This window comes from Phoxinus phoxinus (genome assembly GCF_949152265.1).
Source record: "Phoxinus phoxinus genome assembly, chromosome: 21".
Taxonomy (NCBI): Eukaryota; Metazoa; Chordata; class Actinopteri; order Cypriniformes; family Leuciscidae; genus Phoxinus; species Phoxinus phoxinus.
Window position 1 is genome coordinate 25665975 of NC_136896.1, and position 21850 is coordinate 25687824.

General features: G+C 38.1%; 2 protein-coding genes across 8 annotated transcripts in view; one reads left to right on the forward strand and one right to left on the reverse strand.

Annotated features, from left to right (window-relative positions):
• Window positions 1-775: 775 nt before the first annotated feature.
• Window positions 776-19794, forward strand: fam13c (family with sequence similarity 13 member C). Of its 5 annotated transcripts, none has more exons than XM_079594872.1 (13): window positions 776-904; window positions 2098-2223; window positions 2410-2455; window positions 6884-7031; window positions 10827-11013; window positions 12959-13100; window positions 13303-13384; window positions 15786-15982; window positions 16092-16175; window positions 16271-16366; window positions 17248-17435; window positions 17926-18027; window positions 18416-19794. In XM_079594872.1, the coding sequence occupies exons 2-13, from the start codon at window positions 2120-2122 to the stop codon at window positions 18528-18530; spliced, it is 1491 nt and encodes a 496-aa protein (XP_079450998.1). In that variant the 5' UTR covers window positions 776-904; window positions 2098-2119; the 3' UTR covers window positions 18531-19794. The 5 variants fall into 5 exon arrangements, with proteins under 5 accessions (XP_079450998.1, XP_079450997.1, XP_079451000.1 ...); XM_079594871.1 differs by having other exon boundaries at window positions 793-904; window positions 2410-2467; XM_079594874.1 differs by lacking the exon at window positions 776-904 and having other exon boundaries at window positions 2156-2223; window positions 6660-7031.
• Window positions 19795-20319: 525 nt separating this feature from the next.
• phyhiplb (phytanoyl-CoA 2-hydroxylase interacting protein-like b) overlaps window positions 20320-21850 on the reverse strand; it is a 28850-nt gene continuing 27319 nt past the window's right edge. For all 3 annotated transcript variants that reach the window (XM_079594876.1, XM_079594877.1, XM_079594878.1), the window contains exon 5: window positions 20320-21011. In XM_079594876.1, coding sequence (XP_079451002.1) covers window positions 20474-21011 — 538 coding nt within the window. In that variant the 3' untranslated portion in view covers window positions 20320-20473. The remainder of the gene's footprint in view (window positions 21012-21850) is intronic.

A 21850-nucleotide genomic window follows, 5' to 3' on the forward strand; every position in this document is an offset into this window, starting at 1 on the left:
CTTCTGGCGACTGCAATTAGGCGTCATAAAAGTTGTTCATCTATGAAAATTATCTTGATGGACATTGTTGATCACAAGGCTTGTTTATTGCGATAAGACAGTGCGACTCGGTGTAATTGTCCTCTAAACCATCAGGAATCAGCGGTGAGAAGAAGTCAGGTACACTCGTGGATGTTTATTTAGTACACTTTAGTAGGCTACACCAAAACCACACTACAAAAGAATCGTGCAAAGCAGTAAAACAGATTATTCCTTGTGACATTAGAAAAAAAAAATGGATATGAGAATGTAATCTACAACTAAATTAACGTTATCTTACATAATTTCTATGTTTTTATTTAGTTTTGTCAACCTTTTTATAAAACATGGCCATTTTTTTTATTTCAAGGGCTTATGTCTGCTATTGTAGGCTCATTTAGTTAATGTAAGCAACGTATGCACAATTCAGAATCTTGCCAGAAGTAGTAGGTCATCAAAACTTGCCTACTTTCTTATGAGTACTGTGAAAGTGTGAATTCAGACATACTTCTTTTGTCACATACTGTTTTTTTTGCGTACTATGTATAAGGAAGTATGCGACTACCGATGCATCCAGAGTCCCACAGATACCTTGATTCTGCCAGTAGGCGTGGGTCACCATTTCAACATGTGAGCCCTAGTGCACCAGATCTGTCAAAACACATCACACCATCTCTCTCTCTCTCTCTCTCTCTCTCTCTCTCTCTCTCTCTCTCTCTCTCTCTCTCTCTCTCTCTCTCTCTCTCTCTCTCTCTCTCTCTCTCGATGTTTTTCAGTTCCTGGCAAGTCAAGCCTGGGACATCCGCACCATGCAAATGAAAGCGCTTTAAGGGCAATCTGTGGGGATTTCTCAAACAACAACACCAATCTTTCATCTTTAACTGAGGTAAGACCTTTCCCAAAATAAATTGCTTAGAGGTTGCTCTTTCTTATAGCTTAGGAGTCTTAACTTTATCATTCCTACATTTCTAAGGTCTCTAAATTATCAACATGATCAAAACTTTGCTGAAAAACCTGTTGTACACATGCCTTGCCTTCTGTTGTATTACTAATAGTTTATACTTTTTTTTAAGCAGTAAAAGGCCTTTTAGTATAGCCTAATTCTAAAACTGCCCAACATCAGGTCAACTTTGCTGTGAAATCTTTTCTGATTTTTAAGTACCATAAGAATAACTTTACATAATTCTTATGTTTTACTTAAACATAAGAATAACTTTTATTTTTTATTTTTGTAATATTTCAAGATTATGTATGATTACACTTACTGGACTATAGCAAGTTTACTTGATTATCCATACATTATATTTGTGTACGGTACGTACATTATACTATACAGGTGAAACTCAAAAAATTTGAATATCATGCAAAAGTTCATTTATTTCAGTAATTCCACTTAAAAGGTGAAACTAATATATTATATAGACTCATTACATGCAAAGTGAGATATTTCAAGCCTTTATTTGTTATATTTTTGATGATTATGGCCCCATAAAAGCATCAAAGTGGTAGTTGTCTATGCAGAAATCTCTAATATAACTAATAAAATCTCAATATGAAGCGGCGCTGTGCAGACCGATCGCATGTATGACATTAAAACGAGAGATGACTAAATGTTTATTTTTGGGTGAACTAACTACATGACTAAATACATTGAGTTGCTGCCATGCGATTGGCTGATTAAATATTCACGTTAACAAACAGTTGAAGAGGTGTACCCAATAAAGTGAGCCATTGTACGTGACAGGAGTGTGTACTGTGTGAGTATGTACTGTGATTCCTTTCTGGTTCTTATGGGAGAGTCCTGAGATGTGATGTGAGGAGCATTCCAAGGAGGAAATCTGCGGGATTTTCCCACATCGGCATGCTGATCATGATTCTCACTTTCACACACACAAAAGCTTTTCCTACGAGATGTGGGAAGCATGCTTTTTTTAAAAGGGTTGTGCTTCTTGGAATGTATGAGATTATGAAAGTATGTCTTTTGACAATTAAATTAAATGATCACATTCATGCATTTTAATATGAATCCTGCAAATAAATATTGTGTACAGCTGCTGATCTGATTGTAACTCTGTCTAGTTGCTGTTGTTGCTTTTTGGAGATGGAGATAGTGTGTGAAGAGAGAGATCCAGGTTTGCACGGGTTTGTGGGAGCTGTGTGTGCTGATTGGAGGAACCGGTTCTGCCTCACCCCACCAAATGCAAGGTAAGAAGCAATGCCAATGCTGAAACAAAGATGAATTCATTATCTACTGGATCAAGTCAACAGCCAAATACAGTCACAGGATAATTAAAATGTTAGTGAATAGATGAGATACAATAGAGGGTATATAACATTTCTCAGACCTGCTTATATCCATTTACCAGGTTCCTTTCTTCTCTCATCCTGTAGCTTGACATTCTTACTGACAGAGGAAGACAAACCTCAAACGCCTGAGGTAAAACACTCTGTGAGTTACTTTTAAAACAGCACATCATCTGCTCATATCTTAATTTTAAATGTCATAAAGCTATTATTTTAATTTGGCATAAAATATAATCTTCATCTCTTAAAGCAAAAGTTCTGCTAATTTTTTTAATTATTTCCTCCCCCTCATGCTGGTCCAAACCTGTATCACAAAAATTATTTGAAGAATATTCTGGTAATTCTTTTTTTAAGGTCTGTGGTAAACATAACTTGACGATACTTGGACATTTTATAATACAATGTAAACTTCACACACATCCGAAACGTCTTATAATCTAGTTACTTTTTAGAAACGTATGTTAAAAATTCACGTTTTCAATATGGGTGTGTTTAATTTACTTTTCAAAACGTTCAAGAAAACATTCAAGTTTGTCCATTTGTGCCACAATTATAAGTAGAGGCTCAAAGATGTATTTATATAAAGTTGTGAGCATCTGTCAGTACAAAAAACATTTAGTCCTGTGAATGGTCCATGAGTGTTCCTGTAGCCCTCACAGAAAAACATCTAGACCACCCACTTTCCTGTGATGTCATTCTGAGTTTGCATGATAAATGGCAAGGAACACCATCAGGTCACCACTAACGCCACAGAAAGAAATCAAACCCAGAAATATCCTTGCCCATGGGAAAAGATGCTTTAAAGATATCAACTAAATGCCAAGACGCTTTTTAGATTATGATTATTGGACACTAGGACACTTAAATACTTAATCATCTTAATATGTAATTACATAATTACTTTGAAAAATGACACTGTCGAATGTACTTTATTGTGATTTGTATTGATGTAATATCGAATAACAAACTAGTTTAAATTATAATCAAGTTCTTTACATGTGCTTTAGTTTGTTAGTCAACACATATGCATTTCGTTAAAGCACGACAACATACAGTTGTAATCAAAAGGATTCAACCCCCATTGCAAATCAGGTTTAAAGGCAAAATTGACTGACTTTCAGCTGTTTGCAATGAACAAATCAAACAAAAGTCATTGAAATAGCTCAACACAACAAATGTTTCAAGTGGTTTCCCCAAATAAATTCAACTTTTAATAACTTCTGCAGTCTCAAAATTATTCAACCCCGTCACAACAGCACAAATCTGCGTTTCCCAAAACAGGTGTTGTCTCAAACACACCTGATGCAACTAATCAAGGGCTTCATTAGTTGAACCAGGTGTGCTTGAGCTAGAACACATGAAATATCTGAACTGGCTTGGTTTGTTAAGTGTCACATTTGTCTGCATGTTAGAAATATGGCTAAGTCAAAAGAATGGTCCAAAAAAGAGAAGATATCATCGCCCTTCATAAACAAGGAACAGGAAACAAAAAGAAAGGCACTAAATGTTACTTGAGACACCGTTGGAAGCATAGTTTGCAAGTTCAAAGTTAAATGAACACTACCTGGACGGGGCAGAAAAAGGAAGCTATCAACGGCTGCTACCAGATTTCTGAGAAGGCAGGTTCAGAAAAACCTTGAGTGACTGCAGAAGACCTGCAGCAAGAAGACTTGGTTCCAACAGGCACTGAGGTTTCAGGTTGCACAGTAAAGCACGCATTTAAAGCATGCCAGAACTCCAAGACGTACACCACTACTGACCCAAAAGCACAAGAAAAGTTGGCTCCAATTTGCTCCAATTTTTCGGCCCTATGGATCATCAGTATGTCTGGAGGAAGAAGAATGAAAAGAACACTCTGCCTACAGTTAAGCTTGGTGGGGCTCTGTGATGCTCTGCGGCTGCTTTGCATCCTCTGGCACTGGAAACCTGCAGCGTGTGGAAGGCTAAATGGATTCATTGAAGTATCAGGAAATCCTAGGAGAAAGTGCCATGCCGTCAGTGAGGAATCTGAAGCTTGGCCGTCATTAGACCTTACAACAGAACAATGATCTCAAGCATGTACCTTATTAATTCCACCAAGGCTTGGTTGCAGAAGAAGTCCTGGAAGATTCTACATTGGCCATCACAGTCACCTGTCTTGAACTCCATAAAAAATATCAGGTTGAAGAAGGCGGTTGTAACATGCAAACCCAAGAATAGTCGGCTCCAATTTTTTTCTCCAATAATTAATCTGGACGCCATTGTTCATGATGAATGGGCTAAGATCCCTCAGAAACGCTGGCAGAAGCTGGTGTCTGTTTATACGTTTCGTTTGCTGCAGGTCATAACAGCAAAAGGGTGTTCTACTAGTCCTAAAGATGCTTGCCATGAAGCGGTTGAATAGTTTTGACACTGCATAATAAAAATTGCATTTCCAGTTGAATTTGTGGAAACCACTTGTTGTGTTGAGCTATTTCAATTACTTTTGTTTGATTCGTTCACTGCAAACAGCTGAAAGTTTGTACATTTTGCCAATAAACCTGATTTGCAATGGGGGTTGAATAATTTTGAATACAACTGTATATTAAAACAATGATTTAAAATGTACTTGAAAGTAACTTTTAATTGGACATTATTACAAAGTGCACTTTTGTGTGCATAAGTGGGTTAAGAAACTTGAAGTGTACTCTCTTTAAGTACTTTTAAGTGCAAGCAAATATTGATAATAACGATTAATTGGTGAATTAGATAAATTTTCTTCAATCAAATTTTATAATGATTTATTCCTGTTTGTTTTGATTAAAAGCTGTATTTTATTTAAATCTTCATTGAAGTATTTTAATGCCTGTGAAAAAAGAATAATGGAAAAATACTAAGGATGCTGCAAAAAGGGCAGTTCCTGTATTAGCATGCTCCGGTGCAACATCAGAATACGGTAATGATGTTCTTTTTGATGGCAGGGATATCCAGGGATATTGTACTTTTGATTATGATCTCCTTATTGGTCAGTGCATGATATCAGCATGCTTGATCTTTACATAAGTCCTTCTCTCTCACACACACACCAACACTGTCGGTTTGAAGAGCGTCAGTGGTGCTTGAGGGGGCGTTACCCTTTCCACACAACCACGCAATCTATTCCCCCCGGAAAAGAGGGGATGAGCGGGGAAAAGATGGATGGAGGAGAGGAAAGGGGAGGGTGGGAGAGGAGGATGACTCATCCTCTGTGAGAGGAGCAGTGCATCAATGTCTTAACCCACAGACTTGCTTTTACAGTTATCCCACAATACTGACAAATGAACCGTGAAAAAAGGAAAATGAAAAGATGGGAGGGCTCAGGGCAAATATGCCACAGATTTGTGAGGGCTAATAATGTATTTCATAATCATGGATTTTGATTAATTAAATGATTCAAATTCATTTATTTAACATAAATGGACATTATATGTTAAAAACTGAATGTGAAATCACATGTAAAAATGCCCTTGAAGATTAATACCTGAGGCAAATTTGGATGGCACATTTTTGATATCGGTGTATGTGCATACACTCTAAAAAAAATAAAGGTCGAAAAGGGGGGTTTTCACAGTGATGAACCAATTGGCTTCCCCAAAGAACCTTTCAGTGAACAGTTTTTTTTTTTTTTTAGTTTGTGGAACATTTTAATAATATATAGAACCTTTTCCCACTATAAAGAACCTTTTGTGCGGTGGGAAGATTCCATATATATTAAAGGTTCTTCACGGAACCACAGATGCCAATAAAAAAACTTTATTTTTTAGATGGTTCAGTTTAATTGATTTAAAATAAATGGGCACAGTGTTATGTGTTAGAGACAAAAAGTGTCCTCAAATAGGTTCAAATGGGCTTAAATGAATACCTGGGACGTCACATTTCTGAGATCGGTGTATGTGCGCATATTCAAACGCAACATCGCAGAGCTGCACGATCTTGCAGATACGTTGGGCTGTTTTCTATTTTATGAATGGATGCTGGGAGGGGCCATGATGTCAATACTCTTAGTGAGAACCCCCCCCCCCCCACACACACACACACCGCCAGATGCGGGAAAAGCCTTCATAACCACCAAGCTAAATCTGAGAACCCCCCCCCCCCACACACACACACACACACACCTCCCTCCTCCACGTATCCCACGCATCCTTCCGCATGCACTCGCCTCCTCTCTTCCTCCAACCACACCTGTTCTCCTATCAGAGAAACCAGCTTCAGCCAGTCTGCTAAGGGGCTTGCTGACGCCAGAAGACCCCCCCTCCCTTTTCTCTCTCTATCTCTCTCTCTTTTGCACGCTCCCTTTTTTCCTCCACTAAAAGAGTGGCATGAATAATCCATGCCAGATAAAGAACTGCAGCAGAGAGAGACGTGATCACAAGCCTTGCTCGTGCACGTATGCACACCCTCGGACACACACGCACGCGTGTATCACAAGCAGGGCTGATGGAGGCAGAGCAGAGGGGCGTGTGAGACTGCAGTGGCATCCTTCCTTTCCGTTTGACGCGTGCGGTACGTTCTTCCTCTTGTCCGATCTTCCTCCAGAAGCATGTTCTGCTTCTGCCTGCAGGGCTCTCTGCTGAAGCTCCAGGCTCTGGAGGGAGACTCCAGCCCTTCTTCAGACCTCTCTCCTGAAGAATGTCCACCCAGCCTGGGATTCAAAGACGAAATCCTGCTTCCTTCATGCAATGGCGTTGGGAAAGAGCACAGCCTACCAGGTACGAGAGCTGACAGCTTTACTGAAGCCCTTCTTTTACAGTAGCATGTGAGTTAGTGATGCAAACCGAATGGTGGGCTGCTACATTGTGTGAATGAATGAATGAATGTGGTCTGCTGATATGAAAAGCCACTGACTGATTTAACTGGACTGATGGTAGGGCTGGGCTTGTTTGTTTATGGGTTTTGTGAAGAAGATGGCTCTTGTTTTTTGGGCACATGTGAGTCACTTGGCCGAGCCGCTTCACACTGGCATCTATTAATAACGCAGGTTGATGGAGAGGCACTGAGATCGCAAGCACCTCCGCACAGCACGACTTTAACACACACGTTCATCCCACATCTTGGCGAGATTTTTTTTTATGCACTACCTCTTACATACATTTAGATTTTTTTTTTCTCTGCCCCAAAATCAAACAAATGATGCTGGAGATTTTCTCAGAGGTAACTTCATTCTTCTGAGCAGTTACTTTTAACCTGCTGGTCATTTTTGGCAGTTGTATGAAGTCAGTTCTCCTCAAGTTCACACAGGTGTCCTAGCAGAGGAACTACAGATGACTTTGACAACCATACTGTAATATATATATATATATATATATATATATATATATATATATATATATATTTATAATTATCTAAAGTCATCTAATGAAGTGATATTTATTTATACATTATCGTTCGAATGTCAGTAAGGGGTCTGTAAGATTTTTTTTATAAAAAAAAAGAAAGAAAGAAGTGACTGTGCTTATTTGATCTAAAATACTGTAAAACAGTAATATTGTGGAATATTATTGCAATTCTAAGTAAGTGTTGTCTATTTGAATATATTTTATAATGTAATTGATTCCTGAGATGGAAAAGCTGAATTGTCAGCATCGTCTTCAATGTCACATGAATCTTCAGAAATCATTCTAATATGCTAATTTGGTGCTCAAGAATAATTTCTTATTATCAATGCTAAAAACCCTGATTTTAAGGATACTTTGAAGAATAGAAAGTTCAAAAGAACATTTTTAAATGTTTTTATTGTCACATTTGGTCAATTTAATGCATCATTGTCGAATAATTTTTAAAATAGCCTAATGTGTTTAAGAAAAACTGCCTGCAAACTTTTGAACAGTAGTGTACATTAAGTTCATTTAAATGACCCAGTAACCACTTTTTTCTTTTGGATCACAAATTAACTTGGTCTGTGTCTGGATCGTTTTAAGATTTTCTTATAGTTTCAGGGGGTAAGAGAGTTAAGTGTGTGTGTGTGTGTGTGTGTGTGTGTGTGTGTGTGTGTGTGTGTGTGTGTGTGTGTGTGTGTGTGTGTGTGTGTGTGTGTGTGTGTGTGTGTGTGTGTGTGTGTGTGTGTGTGTGTGTGTGTGTGTGTGTGTGTGTGTGTGTGTGTGTGTGTGCGTGCATGTGTGTGTGTGTGTGCGTTAAGCTCAGCAGTTCGTTCACTCCATTAATCTGAATTTCCGCTGTCTCTTACATATTTGTTTTCATTTGTGTCGGCTATATTTATATATATTTGAAAAAGTGTGGAATGCTAAAGTTTACTTGAGGAAACTGAAACGTGCGGATGAATAGTGTATTTGCTTTATTAATCATGCTCTAAAAACGCTTCTGCATTTTCAGCCATTAAGATGTCCTATCCACAAAATTGCTATTTTTGGGGGGCTATGAATTTAAGCAATTTATCTAGGGATACTTCATCCAAAAATAAATATTCTGTCAACATTTACTCACCCTCAAGTTGTTCCAAACGTGTATGAGTTTCTGTCTTCTGTTAAACACAAAAGAAGATATTTTAAAGAATGTTGGTAACCAAACAGTTGATGGTAGCCATTGACTTCCATAGTATATATTTTTCATAATATGGAAGTCAATGGGGGCCTGCAAGTTTTTGATTACCAACATTCTTTAAAATATATTATTTTGTGTTCAGCAGAAAAAAAAAGAAACTTAAAGGTTTAGAACAACTTGAGGGTGAGTAAATAACGATAGAATATTTATTTTTGAATGCTATACTTTTAAATACTAGGACTGATAATTATAGCATCGGTCGTTTATAAATTATTGTTTGCTATAACAAGCATCACTATGTAAGGGTTAATGCCCGACGAGGTGTCCATTGTCAGGTTTTAATGGACGACGCACAGCGGAGGACGGTTGCCTCCGCCGAAGTCCATTAAAACCTGACAATGGACACCTCGAAGGGCATTAACCCGCTTATACCATGGTCACTTGCCAAATAACACATTTTTAAAACATTAGTTTATATTTTAATTAGTTTTACAATCGAAATCTAAAGTTACAAGTTACAAACAATAACTTGGTTTCCTTGGTTACACCTGACAGTTTATTTAGGTGTCCTCTATCACTTTTTAACGAACACCCTGGAGCCAATCAGAATCGAGTATTCACCCAGACCATGGTATAATACTGTTTAGAGTTTGTTTTAAACATCATCACGTACAGTAACTTGCTCCCTTGGACTTACTAACGAACTAGAGATTTGACTGAAGCACAACTCTAGAACACCCTACAGCAACACAACAAAACAACCACTGAGAACATTAAGCAACCACATAGCAACTCCCTGACAACCAAAAACAACCAATTAGAACACATTAGCAACCTTAATAGCAACTAGCAATAGCCCTATTAGCTAGTTCAACACCTATTAGCATCACAGCAACAACCCATAGAGAACATCTTAACAACCACTTATATACGCCCTGGCAACCACCCACAAAATCCTTGCAACTGCAACTGCATAGCAAAACCATAACCATACTCATAGTCATAACAAATTAGTTACCTCAAAGCAACTCCCTAGCAACAACACAGAACACATTTGAAACGGCAAAACAATACTCAGAACAAATAGGAAGCTGGATAGGAACTTTATAGCAACACAACAACTTACTCAAAATACATTAGCAACCACATATGAACTCCAAAACCAACCCAATATCAATCATTCAGAACAATTAAGCAACTGCAAAGCAACATACTCTAGTAGCATCCACTCAGAACATCTTAGCAACCACATAGCGACTCCCTAGCAACAAGAACACATTTGAAACCGCACAACAACACAATATCAATCAATCAGAACAAATTGGCAACTGCATAGCAACTCCTTAACAGCCCTGAACATCTTTGTAACCACATAGAACATCTTAGCAACTAGTTATAAACATCCTGGCAACCACTCAAAATTTCTTGGCAACTGCATAGCAACACAATAACAACCACACAAAATCACATTAGCAACCACATAGCAACTCCCTAGCAACCACCCGGAACTCCTTTGAAAGGGCAAAACAATACAATCACTCAGAACAAATAAGCAGCTGCATAGCAACTCCCTAGCAACATACTAGTAACATCCACTCCACACAGCAAGCACCACTCATGTTTTCTTTAGAGTATTTAACTGTCTAGTTGCATTTTAAATGGATCAGTTTGAATTGCAGGCACGTCCTGATTTTGCAGAGTTATACGCGTTCCTGGGTCAACATATTTTGTTGATCCCTACCCCTGAACCTAACCCTACCCCTAACTTATCCCTAAAATCAGAGTGAAAAGATAATGTGGTGAATAACACTGATGTAGAAGCACCTAACCCAGTTTATGAGCCTAAACTTGACATAAACTGTAAACGTATCCCTTAAATCTGATTAGTTGGTTGGAATGTTGTCCAACATATTGGACTTGGTGAAATCAGATTCTGCGAATTGTTGTCTCAGGCTTAGCAACTGTAGGAGGCACTGCTTTTATCTGATCTGTGTGTCTGTGTTCAGACTGTAGGCTGGCAGAGGGTGACTGTAGCAGTGATCTCCAGCAGAGCCCGGGGCCCAGCCGACTCATCCAGCACATCACAGACGACAACAGTCCCCTGCCCTCCCCACGCTGCTCCAACCAGAGCCAACGCTTCAACACAGACCCCGAATCTGCCCCGTCTCCACCCTGCGCACAGCATCTGATCATGTACGTTCACACACACACACACACCGCTCTTTTGGTTGGCCTGTTCAGTCGCAATACCTCCTTTTTCCTTTCCTAAAGAGCAAGTCTCTGAATCATCCAGCTGCCGCTAGTAGTACAGTGACCCACTTTAAACCTCAATTTAATTTCTCATTATTTACATGACTTTCCTGCTGACTAATGCTGGGTGATGGGAACAGACATCTGTGACAACCCATAGCCTACTGTATGCTGAGATGGGAAATAGGCACTGACCTTTCCTCACTGTTATGTGATTATGACTCACTGTGTCTGTACTATTTAGGGACATTGAAGTCACACACACACACACACACAGACACGCACGCACAATATTTGAAATTCTTGAATGTATGTTGTTAGGAAGTTACATTTTTAGTCTGGTCTGCCTTAGAGGTCATTAATGTCATAATGATTGAGATGGCCAATCAAATCAAAGTAGGAGGGGTTTACTGTTCACAGAAGCAGAGCGTGAATTCCGGCAGTCTGAAGCGTCAGTTTAACGTTGAAAGAGAGGTAAGATATAAATAGCGAAACATTTAACACGTCAACTGTTTTGCGATGGAAATGTTAAACGACCGACAGTAACATCCAGTGATGCAAACTACTCAACTTTTTTCTCAAATGTGGCCGTTTTGAATTGAAAATATGCATTTACGTGATCATGTAATTCCTAAGTGTGATGGGAAACGTTTTACGTTTTCGACATATAAGTCATACAATTAAAAGTACGTGTGTGCAGATTTTAATGCAAATATTATTTACAAATACGTCAAAATAAGTTTTTCCCAACTAATTAGACCTAGAATTTCCTTCACTGTTCTATTTCTTAAAAAATAAAATAAAAAAAGGCCTATATATGAAGCATTTAAGGTAATAAGCAAATAGCTAAATAAACCAGACATGACCTAGAATGTGAACAGATATCTTGCTGATTGCATGGCTGCTTAGAAAATAAATTACCGGTAGTTTGAGTTTGAATAATTATGTTTTGTCAGAAGAAAGAGATCGCAGGATGATACAGGTGACATGAAATGATCAGTTAATCAACTAACGTCATTATGCAAATTATGCAAATCAGAATGAAGTATTCCAGAGAGCCATTTAATTTACTGCATGTAGAGCATATGCAGTATTTGCTCTAGTGTGTACTGTACATACACTTCCGTTCAAAAGTTTGGGGTCAGTATGATTTTAAAGAAATTAATACTTTTATTCATCACAGATGCATTAAATTGATCAAAACTTATAAAGATTTATAATGTTACAAATAAATGCTGTTCTTTTCAAATAAATGACGTTTTTTGTTAACCGTTTTCATCAAAGAATCCTGAAAAAAGTATCACAAAAATATGTAGCACAACTGTTTTCCACAATGATACAAATAAATGTTTTTTGAGCAACAGCTTATTACAATGATTTCTGAAGGATCATGTGACACTGAAGAATGGAGTAATGATGATGCTGAAAATTCAGCTTTGCATCACATGAATAATTTACATTTTAAAATATATTCAAATAGAAAACACTCATTTAAATTGTAATATTATTTCACAATTTTACTATATCTTTGCTCTGCTTTGATGGGTATAAGTGTCTTCTTTTAAAAACATTAAAATATTTTCCTGACCCCAAACTTTTGAACAGTAGTGTAGTTCATGTCACCTGTATCATCCTGCGATCTCTTTCTTCATTACAGTACATTACTGATACAGTGCAGTATGATATATGTTAAACATACTTTTTTTCTCCACAATATTTGTTCAGAATTCACAAACGGTAGTTCTGAAAGCAGAAAATATTGCATTACTGTCAAGACTGCAATTTTACTACCAAATATCGGTTGATTAATCAGCCTGGGAATGTAGCCTGTTCTATGCTATCCCTGTAGTTGTACACTGTGTTTATATCTGTGTTTTATTCACTTTAGGGCTCGTGGGGTTGTTAGAACAGAGGTTCATGGAGACGCTAAGGAATCTACTTCCATCCCGCTCCTCACCAAACACATCCAAACACTCAAAAGGAAAATACGCAAGTTTGAGGAGCGCTTTGAGCAAGACATGCACTATAAGGTCAGATTCATGTTCAGTTCAACATTCAACATTGCTGTTCAGTAATGCCCTCTACTGGAGAATGATAATACTGCATCTCTCTGCTGCCTGACTCGGATGATAACTGTTTCATTAAGATGAAATATGATCAGAGGATCAGGACTCAGGAGAATGAGCTAAAGTTATAGCTTATGAATTGAGCTGTGTCTGTTCTCACCTACAGCCTTCACATAATGATAAATCAGCCAATCCAGAGATGTTCAATCTCATGAGTGAACTAGCCAAGTCTCGCAAGCAGCTCAAAGGTAAGACCGCCAGTCCACATAATGATAATCATAATGTGATTTATGGGCTTATTATGTATTAATTAAAACTGTTTATCGGTTAGATTTAGTGTTACATGGTCCTTGTGACGTTATATTCTTAACCATAATCTCATGAACAAATGTTCTGATGTACCACTATCCAGTGTTGGGGAAAGGTACTTTTAAAAGTAATGTATTACAATATTGCGTTACTCCCAAAAAAAGCAACTAATTGTATTACTGTAACGATTATGTACGTTCTGTCTGCACCTGTTCTTGTTAGTCCTAACTAGTTTAATCTTCCTCCACCTGTGCCTGTTTAGTTTCCTCATTCACCGTGTGTATTTATACTCCCTGTTCTGTTCTACCCTTTCTCGGTTATAGTTCAATGTCATGCTTGTCAGACACCAGTAAACTCTGTTAACTATATTCAGTATTCCACATCTTCCTTCATCGGCTACCCGTGACTTACTTTTTTGCGAAAAGTAATGCGTTACGTTACTTTTGTGTTATTGCGTTACTTTTTCTCACTTGGGCTTGCTTGCTTGTAACAAAAAAAGTAATATTTTTGGTAAATGGAAAGGCCCTTTCACACCAAAAGTGAAATGAATAAGCCTCAGGCTGAATGAAATGCATATTTAGGCCTGTACAGTAGAGGGCGCTGCTCAAACAAACCTCTCAGCTGTGCTTCCATTCTGGATTAAAGAACAATAGGATACAGGAGAAGGAAGTTCACTCTTATTTCTAAATCTAATCTAAAGTAATTTTTGCTTATTAGTATGGTTGAATTAGATATTTGAAGGTCAGCAGCAAAGACATCGGTTAATAAAGTTAGATTAAATTCATCAAGTATAATTTTTGTGATTTAATATAGTTAATTATAAAAGTTTTGCAAAAAATTCTGAGATTGCATTTTACTGTTTTTATTCATTTTGAGGAATAATGAATGTATTCGTGCAAGTGAGATGAGCAAATGAATGTTCACATTTAGTCTAGAACTAAAATAGCGTTACTTTACTAGTTACTTGAAAAAGTAATTGATTACGTAACTCAAGTTACTTGTAATGCGTTTCCCACAACACTGCCACTATCTCTTCAAAATAGTCAAACTAATAGTCAAATATATAATGATCAGTGTTGGGGATTACAAGTACCGCAATGTAATGTTATGTAATCAGATTGCTTTTCAAGTTACTAGTAAAGTAACACATTACTTTTAAATTACAACAAAATATCTGAGTTACATTTTCAAATAAGTATTGCAAGTTATTTGTTTTCCCATTTATTGACTGACAGCTCTCCTGTCCTCACGTTGAGAGAAATCGGGCAGAGGCGATGTGAACATAAGCAGGCATTAACTCATCTCACTTGCACAAAAACAGATTCAGTATTTCTTAGAATGTCAGAAGTCAGAATATTAAGCAAAACGGCAATGATTAAATATGTATGTTAAATTACACAAACACTTTATGTATTTAACACTTTACTAACCATGACCAATGTCTTTGCTGCTGACCCATGATGATCCAATTCAACCATACTAATAAGCAAAAAACGACTTTAGATAAACATAAACATAAAAAAAATAAAAAAAATTTTTTTTTTATTGCTGAAGTAAGAGTGTTGAACTTCCTTCTCCTGCATCCTATTCTTCTGTAATTCAGGTTTGTTTGAGCTGCGCCCTCTACTGTACACGAGTGAATTTACAAAACAAACAAGCAAGCCCAGCCCAGTTAAGAAAAATTAATGCAAAAGTGAAAATGACATGTGAAGGCCAAGTGTGGTATCCCATACTCAGAATTTGTCCTCTGCATGTAACCCATCCAAGTTAGTGCACCCGGAGCAGTGGGCAGCCATCATGCTGTGGTGCCCCGGGGAGTGATTGGTCATTTCCTGCTGGTACTGGAATCGACCCAGAAACCTTTGGGTTACCGGTCGAACAACTGCCCCTTTAACCTTAACGGATTGCATTACTTTCCATAAAAAGTAACTTACACAATTAGTTACTTTTTGGGAGTTACGCAATATTGTAATGCATTACTCTTAAATTTAACTTTCCCCAACACTGATAATAAGTAGATTCGCATTTTGTTAATAGTTATTAAAAAAATCTTTGGTGGCAGACATTTTGTGGTGTTGTGTGACAAAATGAATGTTTTGATGCTTGTGTCACGTTTAATATAGATACTTGATTAATAGAGAAAGTAAATGTATCATAATTATTCAAAATTATTGATGGGAAGTTTGTAAAAACAAGTGCTAGACTAATGGAATTCCTCTATTGTGTGTCAGTTGAATTGCTTTTAATTCAGTAAATACCACGTCCTGTCATTCTATCCTTTTATCCCAATCCAAATCGTTTCAAAATTGGACTCATGAACTTGTTCACCCTTCTCCCCAGATTTGAAGCTTAGGCAGTCATTTGTGGAATCCCGGAGACATGAGAACAGCCAGTCCACAGATATCTGCAGGTACACCAACGGCCAGCAGGAGACGCCAGAGCAGCAGCACAAGCCCTCTCTGGAGGAGACGGTGGACGGGCTCCTGAAGCGACTACGGGAGAAGCGCCAGGCCCTCGGCCTCCCAGACAACATGAAGGTGAGGCCATCTGTGGACGCATTCTGTTCGGGTGGGTGGGGATTTGATTGTGTGCTTGTGCGGCCAGGGTTTGCGGTGATTAACTCAACACGCACTCTTCTGTCCACAGGAGATGACCCAAAGACAGATGGCCCTGGAGAAGATCACTCTGCAAAAATGTCTGCTGTATTTTGAAAGCTTGCACGGCCGCCCTGTAAGAGGTTTTTAGCATTTAAATACAGAAATGTTCTAGTTAATTAGGCACGGATTAGGATTATGGCATTAATATTTGTGATATTGTGACCGTAGGGCACCAAACAAGAGAGGAACCTGGTGAAACCTCTTTACGATAGATACCAGATGGTGAAACATCTCCTGTGTGCAATTCCCACTATCACAACTATAGTAAGTGTGGTTATATATACACACATACACTGCAGGTCAAAAGGTTGGTATAAATAAGATTTGTAATGTTTTTTAAAGAAGCCTATTTTGCTCACCAAGGCTGCATTTATTTAATTATAAAATACAGTAATAACAATAGTGTTGTGAAATATTTGTGAAACTTAAAATGTTTTCTATTTTGATATTTAAAAAGCAAATTTATTCCTTATCTTCATTTCCTCCAGATTTTTTTTTTTTTTTTTTTTGTGGAAATTGTAAACACTATCATTCAAAAGTTTATGTTACGTAAGATATCAAATTAAATTAATACTTTTGTTCAGCAAGGATGCATTAAATTGATCAAAAGTGACAGTAAATACTTTTTTAATGTTACAAAACATTTATGTTTTAAATAACTTTCTATTCGTCAAGGAATTTTCCATTTTCCATAAAGAAATATTAAGCAGCACAACTGTTTTCAATCATTGATAATGATAATAATAATAATAAAGAAATGTTTCTTGGGCACCGACTCGGCATATTAGAATGATTTCCGAATGATCATGTGACTTCCATCACAGGAATAAATTACATTTCAAATATATTAAAATATTAAACAGTTTTTGTAAAAAAAAATCACTGTTTTTAATGTATTTTGGATCAATGAAATGCAGCCTTGCTGAGCATAAGTTACTTATTTCAAAAACATTAAAATATCTAAATTATTCCAAACTTTTAACTGGTATTGTACAGTATATCAGCACAGATACAACTTCTGCTTTTTTCTCTGTGGTCCAGTTGTAATGTTTAAATACATGTAAAAAATAATTTTTTCCCCCCATAATTTTCTCGTATTTTTACACTATTATTAAGAGACTCTGTTTGTTTTGAATGTATCACAGGAAGAAGAAGAAGAGTCAGATGATGATGATTCGGTTCGGTACACACCCCCGCCCATGTGCCTCTCTGATAAGAGAGGTTGTGGGGAGGAGGAGGGAGACAGCGACACGGCTTTTGTATCTCCACTGGATGAGATCAAAACAGTGAGACAGCCAGCCATAACCATGTGCAACCTCCACGAGGCCTCCAGGTACACAGGCCTCAGTACTGAGGAACATCACACAGGTCTACACCAGTGCTTTTAAAAGAATGACAGAATATCATTCCAAACATTTGAGTAAAACATAACAGGAATATTTGGAGGTACTCTAGATACTGGAGAACTATTTCTAAAATGTAATTTACTAGCAATAGTCCTGCCAATCTGTTCACACAGGTTATTAGTGACCCTCTCACACAAAAATCTCCCGACTTTGTCTCATCATTTAGAACAGTTTTGGTAGAAAATAAATTGGGTAGAATAAAGTATTTCGTTAGAAGCATTTCTGTCAAATCTTTAACCCATGCAACAATTTAAAAGTAGTTCAATTCCGCAAGAAAACCTCAGACTTGGCAATCCTGTGGTAGATCCCTCTCTACATTCTGCAGTATATATAATGACCTGTAATTGTGTCCATGCAAATGATCCTTTTAGGATTAAATATTCCCTAATAAACTGTCTTTGTCTAATTTAATGGCAGGTCCGAGTTGCTGGATTGTTTGCGTGAGACTCGAGCCGAGAAGAAAAGACGACGTAAAGCCATCAGAGAGTTCGAAGAGCAGTTCTTCAGACAGATGGGAAGGTAAAACTCAGATGCGTTATTGTGGCAATAACATATTTTAATGGTATTTTATGTTACTCTTGTCTTTATGAACATGGTCAGGAAGGAAACAGGAAAATTAAGATCAAAATAGTTCAGCATAGTTAGCGTAACGCACATCTAATCAATGATACACAAAATAATACCACCAGGAAGAAAAACAAACAATGTTTCTGTACACAATATATGAAATTGTTTTTTAAATAAAATACATTTCCATTTATCTGCTATCCACTGATGTACAAAACTGCTTCAGTAAGGCAACTCAAGGGTTAAATGTGTTTATATGGTAGTGTAATCTCACAGAGTCATCCGTTTCATGCGGTATCTTGTCTTTTTTTCTCTTTCCCTCTCCACCAAAATAATGAAGAACCGCACAAAAAGATGACCGAATCCCCATGGCCGAGGAGTACCAGGAGTACAAAAGTCTCAAAGCCAAAATACGCTTACTGGAAGTGTTGCTCAGCAAACAGGAAACCACATAGACTATCTGAGTTAAAGAGATTCTTTCTGCCTTTCAGTAATGAACCCAATGTTTGGACCAAATGGAGTTTTTACATTTGACATAATTGTGCCATAATGATGCTAAAATGCACTTTAATATAATTTCTGACCACATTGGAAGTCCTAGACTCAATGGGTTGGGCCGAACCGATCAAGGCCTTTCACATAAACGCAGTGTGCGATCTCTGTGCTGTGTACAGTGCAAGACAGATCGATACAAACCTCATTCAGATTTCAAAGGGCAAAAGGAAATCTAGAGTATTCATCTGTTTATGGAATATGGCACTTTATTTTTTTAACCAAAGTCGAATCATATGCAATTTTCACGTTCTCAATGAGGTTTCCATGATTCTCTCTGGCTAGACTGGATTTCTAGTCTGTCAAATAATGCAACGCTCTAGATAGAAAACAACTCGGAGCACTTAAAATGAAGGTTTTATGCAAATTTCAGTGAGTTCCCTTGCATATAAATACAGCAACAATGACCATAATTGTACACATTGTATGAACTAACACAAGTTAATTGTTTATTTCTCATATATTTGTCTCTCGCATGAAAAAAAGGGAGCACAAAACGAGACTTATGACCCAGAATTAAAAAGGTTCTCCCAGAAAAAAATAAGCTAAGGACTGTATTTTGAATGACCTTGTTCAAAAACATGGTAAAGTACGGTACGTGGCCATCACAGAGCACAGTTTTCCTCCTATACATAAAGAACAAATCGTGACATATTAAGCCAGTGGTTAAAATGAACACTGACTAGTCACATTGTACGCTACAAACAATACTGAAGCCCAAAGCAGGGGATATGTTCATGAAAAGCGGATGTGCGCTTTAAGTGCAATTCTGCTCGAGTAGCTACTCTGGAAACACAACAATCAATATCTTTCCTTTCCGACGGCTCTACTGCAATGAACTATTACAATCTTTGTGTAGTGTCTTTGCATGCCAACCAGCGTAAACTGTTGAATTGTGCTACAATCAGGTGTGGTTATTCTGTCATGTTATCGTCGTCCCAGACTTTATTTGCTGTACACATCCACAATGACATATGTAGCTTTTGAATGTTAGCTATAGTGCACGTAATTCTACATTGGTTTATACAGTAAATATATATAATTATCTATATATATTTGCTTCATGGTGTACCTATCCTTTTCCATCACCAAAGTCCTCTGTATTGTGCACTTCTGGTTCTGTCCATTTTCTATTCACCAGTTAAAAAATAAATATTTTTCTATCTACACGTCGTATCACATTTATTATATGTTAAATCACAGTATACTGAATGTGTTGGAATAGATAACATGAAACACTGCCGAAGAAGAGTTATGGAAGTGCTAATGTCAATGTTTGCAATCATGCTACAGATGTGTCCAATCACGGTTGAGATCTCACCTGATCATCACATTCATAATGCTTCGTAAGAATGGCTGTCGATCGACTGACTGCTGTGACTTAATGAGCAATTTGTGTTAAATTTGTGTAGACTTTGGTAAACTGTTACAATGCCACGTTCTAATGGGAGGGTCTGAAAGCCAATGGGGTTAAAGAAGCAGTTTGATTGACAGGTCAACATCCCAACACAAAAATAGGAGCACGACATATCTAACCTGACACCCTGGGTCGAGATCCATAAGCTAGTAAAAGAAAAAGAACATTTCGTCCAAAGCTGTGAGACACATGCTGCCACACATCCATTCCCAGACAGCAACATAGTGTCGGCCCAGATCCGGCCCGCATTTGGTACGCGTTGAATCCACATGTACCAGATGTGTCCCGGATCTGGGCAGACACTATGTTGCTGTCTGGGAATGGATTATGGATACGTTTGATGGTAGGATAATGGATAAGGAGGACGGCTAAAGGAGAAGGCGATTTTTCTGTGCCGTTCAAGGCAGCAGAAGGGTCCAGTTTCATAGGTTAGCGTCCCACGCTGATGTTGCAGGTCTTGCAGCTGGGATCCTTCTTGGCGTTGACTGTGGACATACTCATGAGCTGGTGGCCGCTGATCTCAGCTACCGTGCCCAGGCTCAGGTCCACGGGATCGGTGTAGATGACCTCCAGGTTAACGTCCTGTGCGTGGTGGAACACAAGTTGGCCATCTTCATTCTCCGAGCACGTCATAAAACGGTTGTCGCCGATATCCAGCGCTGGTAGGCGCTGCTTGCAGAACTCGTCTCCAGGTGAGCCTTTCGGCGCGACCACCAAAATGACGTAGTGATATGCCGTGTACATGCAGTAGAAGTCGGCGAAATACAGGTTTGTCTTGGGACTGAAGAGCGTCTCGGCTGGCAGCTGGAAACGGTAACGGCCGTATGGTGAGTCCTGAGGGGGTTTGCCCGTGTTGAACTCGGTATTACAGCTGAAGAAGACGCCCTCTAGCTTCCCGCTGATGGGCGAACCATGGCTGCCACTGTTGTCCTTCACGGACGGCAACATCTTGTTGTTTTGGTCCTCCCTGTAACAAGAAACTTCACTGTGAATGACAAATCACTTCTTGGAGGTGAGATCAGATGTTACATAAACCTTTTACTCCTGCCTTTTGCATTTAACTTTACTGCCAGTGACTAACAGTGCGGTCGGTTCACATTTAATGTGTTCCAGTTGCAGTCATTTCAATAGGAGTCCACACTACTGGGAATTTCATGTGAGGGCGAAAGATTTCCCCACACAGATTTTGCAACAGGTTCAATTTGGTCACGTGGATTCACCGCGACACTAGCAAAATTTCACGTCCATTGTCAACCGTCAGTAATATGACCATAACACTTAAACCATAACCACCTTAAACCAATGTGGTTGATGGAGGATACATACATTACTGTTAATTTTTTTAATGGAAACTGGCAAAGCTGGAAAGTTAATAGTAAAACTATAATTTGGCTTCACAAGACTTTAAAAAGACAAGAACATCTCATTGGCCACTTTAATGGTACTGGTATGATGTATTGCTTTTTGGCGCTTGACAGCCCCATTCACTTTTATTATGGAAAAAGAGCAGCTCGAACATTAAGCTAAACATATCCTTTTGTTCCGAAATAGGCTTCCATAACAAATAGCATTTTGTGTGAAATATCGTTTTACTGTCTTCTGATTAATACTCAGAGCTTTTTCCAGACCTGCTCTTTGTCAATGTGGCAAATAAAGCTGGAGTGATATAAACAGGTTAAACCCCTATCTGAAACATATCACTTATAATACTGATATCTAATAAACTCAAAGTAGAACCAATTGAGTTATGCATGCACCGCATCGATAGACTTTCACTCACTCATGTGCAACTGGATTTAATGACTT